Genomic DNA, 13,268 nt, shown 5'->3' on the forward strand with positions numbered 1-13,268 from the left:
ACAAAGATAATATACATTCAAAACTTGTCATTGCCTAATTATTTTACCACATCTTGCTATTATTTGAGGTTATTTATATTGATCATATCTGTATGATGGAAATGCTATATGATGAGCACCTTTTCCCAGCTCCATGATCAGTAACATCACAATGGTGCTTGAGGGCATATGCACTATAGAAATTGGCAAACACCATGATCAGGTCTTACCTACTCTGTTGGCTCCCCCACCCCACTCCCCAAGTACATAAACACTGCCAGCAACCTATCAAGGATAGAGTGTGTGTTGGCAGCCACTGAATTAAAGAGGTTGAATATCGAGGTCCTTCAATAAAGGAAGAAGAGAAGCAAAACAACTTGTTTTGGATCTGAGGAAGGGTCTAGACTTATGCTATAGCAGAACATAAGTTTTATTTATTTATTTATAAAAGATTTTATCTATTCATGAGAGACAGAGAGAGAGGCAGAGATATATGCAGAGGGAGAAGCAGGCTCCTCGCAGGGAGCCCGACGTGGGACTCGATCCTGGAACCCCGGGATCACCACCTGAGCCAAAGGCAGACAACCGCTGAGCCATCCAGGTGCCCCAGAACATAAATTTTAAAGTACATTTCTAAAACTTAAACTCATTTTTCTATGACTTTTATAACTTTAGAATATTATCTTTAATAACTTATTTTGAAAATAAATGACTTTAAAAAAGAAAATAAATGACTTTTTAAAAAAAGATTTTATTTATTCATGAGAGAGAGAGAGAGAGTGAGAGGCAGAGACACAGGCAGAGGGAGAAGCAGGCTCCCCACAAGGAGCCCAATGCAGGACTCAATCCCAGACCCCAGGATCATGCCCTGAGCCAAAGGCAGCTGCTCAACTGCTGAGCCACCCAGACATCCCATAAATGCCTATTTTGAAAACAAAAGCAGACCACTTGTTTTTCAGGGTTTAAAAAATGAATTCTAAAATATCTCCCACATATAAATGTAATAATAATTAGAATTTTAAAGGATAATAGTAATATAACAATCTACTGTCCCCTTCTTGGACCCTAATGATGTGGAGCTGGTAATTCATTTCTAACTAAACTATAGGTAATGGAAAGCCACTGAAATGCATGCAAGATTAATGTAGTACTTTAGAAAGGTCAGTCTGGTGACCCACAGTAGGTGCTCAAGAAACAGGTTTCTTTTTTTTTCTTTCTTTTCTTTCTTTTTTTTTTTTTTTTAAGAAACAGGTTTTGCAGTAGTCCAGGAGAGCCTGAATCAATGTCAGAAAACAGTCAAGGGGATGTGGTGAATAGGAAAAAGGTACCAAATTAATCCCAAGGATCTGAACAAGTGTGACAGTATCAGTGACCCTGAATCCCTGGCCACACCCATACCACTCCCTACAGCTCTGACCCTGGAGACATTGTTAAAATTTAGGTTGCTGGGATCCCTGGGTGGCGCAGCGGTTTAGCGCCTGCCTTTGGCCCAGGGCACGATCCTGGAGACCCGGGATCGAATCCCATGTCGGGCTCCCGGTGCATGGAGCCTGCTTCTCTCTCTGCCTGTGTCTCTGCCCCTCTCTCTCTCTGTGACTATCATAAATTTAAAAAAAAAAAAATTTAGGTTGCTGGTGCTCCGCTCTCAGAGTTACTGAGTCAGTGACTTCCATTTGACAAGTATGCAAAGGCTGATGGTGCTAGCGGGAGGATCACACTTTTAGAACTACTGCCTTACAGGAATATTCTTATTTTGCTAAAGCTTCAGGACATGTCTTTGTTAAACCAGCAGGGGGAGACAGGTATAAAATTTATCCTCTAAAAATAAACCGCCTTAGGATCCTAAAGCTCCTTGGAGTTGTGATGTTGCCATGGAGACCTCTGAACTATTTTGGAGAGCAGCATGTAAGATGGCATCAGGTGAGATAATTTTCTGTTGTTTATGTAAAAATGTGTCTTGGTACGACTAACGTCCAAATTCCCACAAGCCCACCATGGATAAGAACTTGGGAGTCTGGAGTCACACAACTCTGTCACTTACAGGCTATGTGACTTTGGGAAAGTTATATTCTCTCATCTTGTTTCCTCCTCTTTAAAACTGTCCCAGATTTATGGGTTTTTTGTTTGTTTGTTTCTTAGATTTTACTTATTCATGAGAAACAGAGACGCAGGCAGAGGGAGAAGCAGGCCCGATGTGGGACTCGATCCCGCATCCCCAGGACCACGCCTTGGGCTGAAGGTGGCGCTAAACCGCCGAGCCACCCAAGCTGCCCCCAGATTTATGGAATTGTTAGAGGGCTAAACGTTCTTGGAGATTTCATCATTATTATCAAAATATTATTATAAAAACTTTAAGTAGTTACTTTCAGCTCTTCAATCTCTCCAAATTTTAAGAATAGTCCAGATATGTTGCTAAGTTTGGTTTTTAATAACCAGTGCTCCCGTTATTCAGGTAAAGAAGTGAAAACACCTGGAAGGGGATCGTTTCGTAAGATCCTAACATGCCCAGCCCGGAGAGCTCTTGTTTGACCTCCTAGCCTTCAACGCCCAAAGATGGATAAGCGTGTTCTTTGCACCCACAGTTTTGATGGAATAGAGCAGGCGGACGGGGCTTCGCCTCGGCAGGCACTGAAGGGGCTCCCAGCGGCGCAGCCAGCCGGGCAGCCCCTAGGGTTGGCGTCCGCCGGGCGTGCACCGTAGGAGGAGAGTCGCGATCTGCAGGGCTGCGAGCTGGCTCCCGCGTTCCGCCGAATGCGCTAACTTCACCTGCGCGGCTCGCTCCCCGCCACCGACTCACCTGTCGGCGACCGCGCCCTTATTGGCCAGACCGGACACTAGCCTCGCGGCGTCTGCTGCAGGGCTCGTCGGCGGAGGGAGAGCTCGGGCTGGGGGGGGGGTGACGTCAGCGAGGGCGTGTCCACGCCAGGAGCGGTGGGCGGGGTCTGCGGGAAGGTGTGTCGGGGGCCGGTTGGGGCGGGGCGGGGCGGGGCGGGGCCGGGCGGTGACGTCACAGGGCGGGGCGGGGCCGGGCCGCGGGCGCCGGGGTAGGTGAGCGAGGCGCCGGGCGGCTGCGCTCCTTGAAGGCGGCGGGCCGCACCGAGGCGCTCCTTGCTCCGCTCGCTGCCGCGCTGCCGGTCATGTCGCTGGGAAGCAGCCTGTCGCGTCTCCTGCGGACGCGAGTGCACTCCGTCCTGACGAAGTCCGTTCACTCGGTGGCTGTGATCGGGGCCCCGTTCTCGCAGGGACAGGTGGGAACCTGGACCTGGCACCGTGGGGTAGAACCTGGGGCAAGCGGGGGTGGGGGACGGACGGGGAGGACGGAGAGGGGATGAGGCGGGGAGTTCCCACAGCTGGGCTCCGGGAGAGCACGTGGGGTTTTCCCTGGTAGGTGTGGAAGGAGGAGGGGGGCGTCGTGCTCGCGCGGCGGGCAGGCGGCCGCGGGCTGCCGGGGTTCTGCGGCCTCCCCCGGAGGAGGGAGGAAGTGGTGGGTCCCGCCTGGGGTGCTGGGGGAGAAGGGGGGACGGGATCTCAGGGAGGGGCTGGAGGGGCAGCAACCAGCCCGAGTGCCTGGTGCAAAGTCGAGAGGGAAGAGGTCACAGAGAGCGACCGAAGATTGAAGGCTTCGGGGTCCATTCTTAGAAACCATGCATTGGCGGGGAAATCGGCGCTGCCGTCTCCAGCGGCGGGAGGATGGGAGCGGCTGTTTTGTTCTCTTCAATGGATGCAACCTGCAGCCGTGCAGAGCTCCCTGCGCGGGGAGCCCGGGCTCTCTAGGTCCAGACCTGGCTCAGCCCCTCCCCCCGTCTCGGCTTCCATTTGTGCATCCCACAGCCACGGGCTTGGAGGTTGGTTCGATCCCGGTAATTGTTGTTTTTCGGGCTTTCTTCCTGCGAGTGTTTGAAATGAACCGACCTCAGGTGAAAATAATAAAAGGAAAGGCTGATGCTTGCTGTCACAGGTTTCCAGAAGGATCTGTTTGGGAACTAGGTACAGAATAGCAGATTTCTGTATTTTTGTGAAATAAAGTGGTCTTGTTTTTAACCCTCTCCCCTCACATCTAACCGTGTAATTTATGTGACAGAAAAGAAAGGGTGTGGAATATGGTCCTGCTGCCATAAGAGAAGCTGGCTTGATGAAAAGACTCTCCAGTTTGGGTAAGTGGTTGGATTTTCAGATGTCTGTGATAGCCGTTTACAGACCAGTTCAGAGTCTCATCTCCTATCCAGGGACTGCACACTATCTGTTTGTACTTGGGAAGCCTCTCATCCTCCTTTGGATTCCATCTGCTGTTTAAGATCTGAGAGTCTTCAGGCAAAGTCTTGTCACCTATAGAGTAACTGTGGAAGGCAAGGAGGTGGAGTGAGGCGGCAGCTGGAGCAAGCTTAGTGACAGCAAAGCAGTGTGAAGAATGCTAGCTAGCTCCAACTCTAACTGCTCCATCAGCCTTTCTCTCTCAAATTCTAGCTCTCTGAACTCAGTCAGGAAGTGCTTCTGATTCATCAGTCTAGCTAGTTTCCTCTGTTCATATCCTTCCTTTCCTCCTTAGGATGAATAACTCTATATTACTGTAGTCAGAGCCTTAGATCAGTTTCTCAAACTTCTCTGATTATGAAAATCACTTGGATTACTTGTTAAAAACAGGTTCCTAGGCTCCTCCATGAAATAGTCTGGTTTATTGGCTCTGTGGTGAGACTTAGACGTGTGCATTTTCACAAGCGCCCCGGTGAACTGCAGTAAAGTTTCATTCTTGTCTAAACCTACAGAACCAAATAAAATAAAATAAAATAAAATAAACCTACAGAACCTGACCCAAAGATAAATGCCATGCATATGGTAATAGAGAACCCTTCTTTTGGTAAGAGGGCACCAAATTCCAACGGTTATTGATTCAGGTTATTTATTTAACCTTACTGTTTCTAGCTGGTGTTTAAAGCCATTTCCTCCATTCATATTAGGACAATTCACAGATCTTTTCTGAAGGTGTAAGTGCAAAAGGCAAGGAAGCTGTAGGTCCTGGAGATAGCAATGGGGAATGTAGGTGAATTAAAAATTCCCTCCCCACTCTTGCTTTGAAATCTCCTCTGCTGATCACTGAGTCCATTCCAGAGGTGGATCATTTCCTCCTAAAACTCAGGAATAATGAAGTCACCAAAGCCACCTTGAGTGAGGTACACGTCTTATACCTCTGACTACATCTAGGTATGGTGTCTATGGCTGAATACTTAAAACTTTTCTCTGTTAAATAATTACAGTAGGGTCTCTTAATCATTTTAATAACTCTCCAGATTCACCACCAGAGATGAAAGATAAATGAAAATTTAGTTTTATTGTGTCATCAGTTACCTAATGGGAAGAAGTTTCTGTTCCTGCTTATAATTGAGGATACTGTCCCTTTAAGTCAGCAGTATGCATTCAGCCTTTTTAAAAGGCATCATTTTACATCGAAGACAACAATCTCTGGTAATCACTATTTCTTAATACTGGATAAAGCTCTGCAGTCCATCTGATGAACTGGGCCTGGCCTTGCTTGAATTGCCTGCTCGGTACTCAATTTCAGCCTCTTATACAGGACACATTTATAAGATTCAGCTGAGGCTGTTGAATGAGGGGGAGGGGCACATTTGTGGCAGCTTCCCTTACTCATGCTTTGTAGACCTTTCCTGTCCTAGCTCGCAGTATTTTTCCACTCCAACCCTTTCTCCCTTAAATACTACTCCCTCAAATACCTCCTCTATAAACTCTCAACCTAAAGTGATGGGGAAGCTGCAGTTTATTTGGTCTTCTCTTTAAATTTTTCAGATATTTGTAGTTTTAGAATTTATATCCTTATCCTGTAGCTCACTGGTAGGCCAGTATCACCAGCAGCTCCAAATAGAATCTCATTGCATATTAATAAGATTGTGACACTCAGCAGATTTGCGGCATGTGGTTTTGGCTAATCTCCAAAAATATGTTGAAGAAAAGTACCAAGAGAAGTTTCAATTGCTCTATTGTGAAACAGTACTAAAGTACTAGGCACTTCCAAATAAGCACCATGGGTCAAATTTCAAGGGAGAGAAGACCCACGGAAAGGTAACTTTCAGAAATGCCTTTGTTCCTTGCCTTCAGCTCTGATGTCACAGGCTGCTGATGTTGCCATGGAATTGGTCAAACTTCCAGTTTCTTGAATGAATGGATTTGACTTAGTGTCTGGGTTTGGTTTTTCCCTGAGTTTAGTCAGGACCCTCGGTGTTTCCTCTCTCAGGTAACCCCTTATCTGAGTATGTGCAGAGAGCCTGGGAGAGATGAAGAGGCAGTGGCTCTGCTTCGATTCTGGGTAGCTGACAGCCGTGCTTATTTGCCTCATTTTTCTTCAGAGGTTGTGGAGTGTTGGGGTGGGGGTGGGGGGGAAGATAGCTATAAACAGAGAATAACAGTTTGAGGCCTTTATCATTGTAATTAGGTAATTTGACTCAACTGTGGTCCTGAAAAGAGGTGCCAGCCACTGAAGCAACTATCTAAATTAACTGCCACTGTGACCAGGCCCAGAGTCCTGGAGGGAAGCCACATGAGAGCTACTCTGGTTCCTCTCAATGAGAGAGACATTTGCTCTTCCTGTTCCATTTGGTGTGCCATCAGATGGCAGAATAGGAGTCTCTTTGATTGAGCCCCAGTCTGCTTCAGGAAGAACTGATAGAGGGCCTGAGGTAGTTTAACATCTGCAGTCTGAAAATTGTTCATTTGGTATGGATTGATGTGTGAGTTCAGGAGTGTGTGTTTGCTTTTGGTGACTGGTAGAGAATATTAGCATTCGTAAGTTTAGTTGTATGATCGTGATACTTCAGCCTGGCTTCCACCCTGCTGTTCCACGGAGACTACCTTGAGCAAGCCCACTGATCTGTCAACCTTTATTTTGCTGGACCTCTTTATTGTACAACTGACCACTTTATTCTGGAAATACTGTTAGCAAAGACTCTTTTGAGTCTCTTCCCTCCATTCCTTCCTGGACTCCCTTGTGGGATCTTCCTCTTCTTCCCAACCCTTAAATATTCCTCCAACTTTGTCTCACAGATGTCTCAAACTCCACCTGTTCAAAACAAAATTCATTATCTTCTCCCTCAAATCTACTTCTCTTGCTGTCTTCCCATTGTTTCATGCTGTCACCCATTAGAGTCCTTCACCATAATGGTGCTGCTATAGTTCTATCTCACTTACACTTGACTATAACTTTCCATTGGTATTTTTTTTTCCATTGGTATCTTTTATCCCATTCTTACCTTTCTTGGTTCACATCTTCACTGCCACCAGAGTGAGCTTTCTCTAAGACCATTTCTCCTTTGCTATGTCTTTCCATGGCTTTCTTATACATGCATCCATGCTTCTCAGTCTTGTCATTCATATACTGTCTTTGCTAATTTGCCATATTATTCATTTTGTATTTCTTTAAGTTAGCATTAAAATTTCATACTATTAAAACATAGACTGAACCTATAATAACTAATGAAATCTCAGACTTGTACTAGATACATTTTTGTAATACACTTTCATTTTATAGTTTTACATTTTTAAAATAAGATTTTATTTATTTATTTGAGACACAGAGAAGCAGAGACATAGGCAGAGGGAGAAGCCCAATGTGGGACTTGATCCAGGGACTCTGGGATCACAACCTGAGCCAAAGGCAGATGCTCAACCACTGAGCCACCCAGATGCCCCAGTAGTTTTACATTTTGACATTTGTCCTTCAACTACTACTGCTATATGTTCTAGACTTCAGCCAATGGGACCTCTGTAATTTGACCTTCATCTACCTCTTTAGACTTCTCTCCACCCACATTCTGTCATATTTTCATTGCAACTAGAATTATGGGATCTTGACCTGGGCTCCACCAATAGAAGCATGCATCCTAAACTCTGACTTGAAATTTGAGAAAGGGCAGCAAAGAATTCATTCTGTGATAGGCAGGGTGGTAACAGTGCCTGCAGTGCCTTCTGTCCAGTGTCATGGAGTCAGCCATGCCAGCTACATGTAATACCTTTCTCTAGTAATGGAGGCGATAGCAATAGAATCTTTACTGGACCATCCTGCAGTGTGGCTTTTGAAGCCTTATTGCTGGTAATGTGGCCTTTAACCCAGATATTGGCCCTCTTTTTTTTTTTTTTAAGATTTTATTTATTTATTCATGAGAGACACACTGAGAGAGAGGCAGAGACATAGGCAGAGGGAGAAGCAGGCTCCATGCAGGGAGCCCAATGGTGGGACTCGATCCTGGGACTTCATCCCGGGACTCCAGGACTATGCCCTGGGCCCAAGGCAGGCACCAAACCGCTGAGCCAACCAGGGATCCCCAAATTCTTGTTCTTTTATTTGCTATTTCCCTAGTACTTGACACAGTCTTCTTATAAGTTAATATACTTTGGCCTTTAGTTAGTTTAGGACTAGATCTTAGTCTCTTTGGGTTTTAGTGGCTTTCTGTTCTTCTGGTGCTTTGATTTTTCAACCATCACGTTCCTTAATGTGACTTCTGAAAACAGCCTCGAGTGTTTTTTTTTTTTTTTAAGATTTTTATTTATTTATTCATGAGAAACACAGAGAGGGGGGGGGGGGCAGAGACACAAGCAGAGGGAGAAGCAGGCTCCATGCAGGAAGCCTGATGTGGGACTCGATCCTGGGTCTCCAGGATCACACCCTGGGCTGAAGGCAGTGCTAAACCGCTGAGCCACCCGGGCTGCCCAGCCTCAAGTTTTAATTAAAGATATTTTAAAGTTCTAGGCATGCCTGACTGTAGTAAAACAGACCTACTTTAATGTATTTCTGTGACTTAAATCATTTTCAATGTTCTAGACCTTAAGCACATATCATAATAGGGTTACAAGACTATACATTTGCTAAATCTCATTGAACTTAAAATGTAATATAAAGTATGCATCAAAGCTTTTTATTTTTTTAAAGATTTTATTATTAGAGAGCAGGAGTGGTGGGGGGAGGGGCAGAGACAGGTAGATGCAAGCTTCCTGCCCTGAGCTGGGAGTCTGGATGCAGGTCATAATCCCAGAACCCTGCTTGTGCTTATGTTCTCTGTCAAATGAATAAATAAAATCTTAAAAAGCGAAACAAAACAACCCATCACTTTCAGGTTTATTTTTTCTAGGAGCAGCTTTTTAGTCACTAAAAACTAGAACACTGGGCCCCAGGAAATAAAGCATGTTGACTGCCAAAAAAGAATAAAAAATAAATAAAAATTTAAAAAACTAGAACAAGTTCTTTTGCTAATTTCTTTTTTCTTTTCCCACTAATTTCTATATTCAAAAAATTTGAGCACTGCTAAGGTTTAGGTATTGGAAATACAATAGTGAACAAAACAAATCCTTGTTATCTTGGAGCTCTCATTCTAATGAAGGGTGGTTGGAAACAGACCTGAGTAAAACCTACAGTATGTCAGGTGGTAACGTGAGTACTGTAGAATAAATGAAAGTGAGGGATGGGGTATAGCAAGTACTGGGGATAGAGCAAGGATTGTATATATAGATGGGGGGGCTTCAGCAAGGAGGGGTCATGTGAGCAAATGTTTGGCAAGTGAAGAAAGAAATGAGATGCATATCTGGGAGCACCTTAGGCAGAGGGAATGGTAAGACCCAGAGACAGGTGCCAGGAACATCCAGGTGACAAAATGCCATTACTGAGCTCTAGCCAGTGATTACTATGTGGGAAAGGGAGGGACTTCTCTTCAATTTTTCAAGAAAAGCTAGAAGTCTGTATTTTTGTGGGAGATCTAATAAAAAAAATATGATCTATCCATACAAGTGGAATATTATTGAGCCATAAAAAATGAATTTCTAATTCATGCTACAGCATGGATAAAACTTGAAAGCACTATACCAAATGAAAGACACAAAAGGCTACATATTCTATGATTCCATTTATATGAAATGTCCAGAATAGGCAAATCCATAGACAGAAAGTAGATTAGTTCAGGGACTGGTGGGGAGAAGGCAATGGGGAGTGGCTGGCAATGGGTGCTGGTTTCTTTTTGAAAGGTGATGAAGTTGTTCTGTAATTAGTAGTTTGCATAGTAATGTGCCACAACAAAAGCATATATCACTGATGTACCTGAGGCTAGGTAAATCTCTTAAAGGCATTATTGGGATTTGGCAAATTTCAGTATAACTGATCTTTCCTTCTTAAAAAGATTGCAAAGATGGGCAGCCTGGGTGGCTCAGCGGTTTAGCACCGCCTTGAGATCAGGTGTGGTCCTGGAGACCTGGGATCGAGTCCCATGTCAGGCTCTCTGCATAGAGCCTGCTTCTCCCTCTGCCTGTGTCTCTGCCTCTCTCTCTCTCTCTGTGTCTCTCATGAATAAATAAATAAAATCTTTTTTAAAAATTCGCAAAGAATTTAATTTACACTTTTTATTTCAAAGTTGTTTGATTCATTGATTGTGTTCTGGACATTGTGCTAGGCTTTTACTACTATGTCATTCTTAATTTGTCAAAAACAAATGATGACACTCATTAGGGTGGTTGGGTAAAAAAAAAAAAAAAAAGAATGATAGAAAGAAAGACCAAAAATCTCCCAGAAAATAACAAGACTTGGTGAGGATGTGGAGATATTAGGACCCTCGTGCATTGTTGGTGGGAATGTAAAATTATATAACTGCTGTCAAAAACAATATGGCAGTTCCTCAAAATATAGAAAATAGTTAACATATGATCCAGCAATTTCAGTTCAGGCATATACCCAAAAGAATTAAAAGTAGGGTCTAGAAGAGATTGATTGATTGATTGATTTTTAAGATTTATTTATTTATTTATTCACGAGAGACACAGAAAGAAGCAGAGACATAGGCAGAGGGAGAAGCAGTCTCCTCCCAGGGACCCCAATGCAGGACTTGATTCTGGGTCTGGGGATTATGCCCTGATCCGAAGGCAGAGGTTCAACTCCTGAGCCACCCAGGCGTCCCTAGAAGAAAACACCCATGTTCATAGCATTATACACAATAACCAAAAAGCGGAAGCAACCCAAGGGCTCACTGATGAATGAATGGATGGATAAGCAAAATGATACAAACACACAACAGAATATTAGCCTTAAAAAAGAAAAATTCTGACATATGCTGCAGCTTTGGGTGAATCTTGAGAACATTATGCTGAAAATAAGCCAGTCACAAAAAGACAGATACTGTAATTCCACTTGTGAGGGACCTAGAGTAATCAAATTCCTAGGGACAGGGATCCCTGGGTGGCTCAGTGGTTTAGCGCGTACCTTCAGCCCAGGGCATGATCCTGGAGTCCCGGGATCGAGTCCCACATTGGGCTCCCTGCATGGGGCCTGCTTCTCCCTCTGCCTGTGTCTTTGCCTCTCTCTCTCTGTCTCTCATGAATAAATAAATTCTTTAAAAAAAAAAAAAAAATTCCTAGGGACAGAAAGCAGAATGGTGATTGCCAGGGGTTGGGGGAAGGGAGGATGAAGAACTATTGTTTAATGGGTACAGGATTTCGGTTTTGCAAGATGAAAAGAATTCTGGAGGTGGATGGTAGTTATGGTTATACAATTATGTGAATGTACTTAATTCCACATAAAAGTTTTTTTTTTTTTTTTAAGATTATTTATTCACTTGAGAGAGAGTGCAAGCAAGGGGAGGGACACATGGCGGAGGGAGAAGCAGGCTCCCTACTGAGCAGGGAGCTAGATGCCGGGCTCCATCCCAAGATCCTGGGATCATGATCTGAGCTGAAGGCAGACACTTATAGAGCCACCCAGGTGCCCCCAAAGTGGTTATTTTTGTGTGTATTTTACCACAATTTAAAGAAGAATTAAATAAGTTAGAATATAATATGAATTAAGAAGGAGGTTGTAGGGCAGTCCTGGTGGCTCAGCTGTTTGGCGCTGCCTTCAGCCCAGGGCATGATCCTGGAGACCTGGGATCGAGTCCCACGTCAGGCTCCCTGTATGGAGCCTGCTTCTCCCTCAGCCTATATCTCTGCCTCTCTCTGTGTGTCTCTCGTGAATAAATAAATAAAATCTTTTTTTTAAAAATGAGGTTGTAGCTTTTCTTTAGACATAACAACGCCATGTGCTTAAAAAAACTTCAACTTAAAAAAAAAAACTTCAACTTTTTTAGCACATTGTTTTGCTCTATAAATAAAAGCTGAGAATGAACAAACCAAAAATGTCCTGAAGACCTTGAGGAACTTAGTGCAGGTGCCATGGTCAGCAGTAGTAGTTGAGAATCTCCTTTCCTGCCGGATACAACTGATGCCAGGTGGGGGGCCTTCTCGGCTGGAGTAGCACCATCATAAGCGAACGGTCTCCTACTTCCCAAGTCCTGTGTCCCCAGGGCCTTGCCTCTCCCATTTCCGGGACAGCTGTTGCAGGTCCCGCCCTGTAATCCTCACAGCCTTGGCTCTCCGACCCAGCCAGGAACCCCTTTGGCAGCCCTTCTCCCTGTCATCCCCCAGTTGTTTGTATCACCCAAGACTTTCACACTCTCCGAGGATGAAGGATCTAGCCCTCCCTGTATCAGGGAGCTACAACTGCATGTGGCAAAACCACAAAATAACAGGGATCTAAGAGAAGTCCGGGGCTGGTTTGGCCACTCTGTGTTTTAAAGTTCAGACCTAGGGGGATCCCTGGGTGGCTCAGCGGTTTGGCGCCTGCCTTTGGCCCAGGGCGGGGTCCTGGAGTCCTGGGATCGAGTCCTGCATCAGGCTCCTGGCATGGAGCCTGCTTCTCCCTCTGCCTGTGTCTCTGCCTCTCTCTTTCTCTAGATCTATCATAAATAAATAAATAAATCTTTAAAAAAAAAATAAAGTTCAGACCTAGATTCTTATCTTGCTGTTGACCGGCCAGGCCGCTATCTCATGGTCCCAGACGGTGTTGGCCTTGTGCCTGGCAGCAGGTTTTAAGATGGACAGAAGCAAGCAAAGGGAGGACTTGTGCTTTCCCTCAAGGCAAGTTCCCAAGAAGTCGCAGGACACTTCTGCTTATCCTGTGGCCCATGGGTCACATGGCCACACATAGGGACAAGGGAAAATGGTGAGTTTAGTCTCCATTCTAAGAGGTCATGCTCCCAGCCATCTCTGAAGAAGCGAGAAACCGATCTTGGACAGGTAACAAGTGGTCACACCACCTCCTGGTGCCCTAGATCCCATCTCTACTGCCTTCTGAATTTCTTGTTCTAAAAATTATCCCTTCCTTCCCCTGGTTTCTCAACTTCTAACCCATCCCTTCAATAATTAATTGCAAATCTTACAGTCCTGCCATCCTCCCTTATCTTTAGGAAGCCTTCTAGCTGTTGTCTAGTTGCTTC

General features: G+C 44.8%; 1 protein-coding gene across 2 annotated transcripts in view; it reads left to right on the forward strand.

Moving 5' to 3' along the window:
• The first annotated feature begins 3,000 nt into the window (after positions 1-3,000).
• ARG2 (arginase 2) overlaps positions 3,001-13,268 on the forward strand; it is a 31,346-nt gene continuing 21,078 nt past the window's right edge. The window contains exons 1-2 of one of the 2 annotated variants that reach the window (XM_025443364.3): positions 3,001-3,227; positions 4,061-4,133. In XM_025443364.3, coding sequence (XP_025299149.1) covers positions 3,117-3,227; positions 4,061-4,133 — 184 coding nt within the window. In that variant the 5' untranslated portion in view covers positions 3,001-3,116. Of the gene's footprint in view, positions 3,228-3,608; positions 3,825-4,060; positions 4,134-13,268 lie in introns of those variants that run through there. The other variant, XM_025443363.1, reaches the window with a different exon arrangement.

Source organism: Canis lupus, chromosome 8 (genome assembly GCF_003254725.2).
Source record: "Canis lupus dingo isolate Sandy chromosome 8, ASM325472v2, whole genome shotgun sequence".
Taxonomy (NCBI): Eukaryota; Metazoa; Chordata; class Mammalia; order Carnivora; family Canidae; genus Canis; species Canis lupus.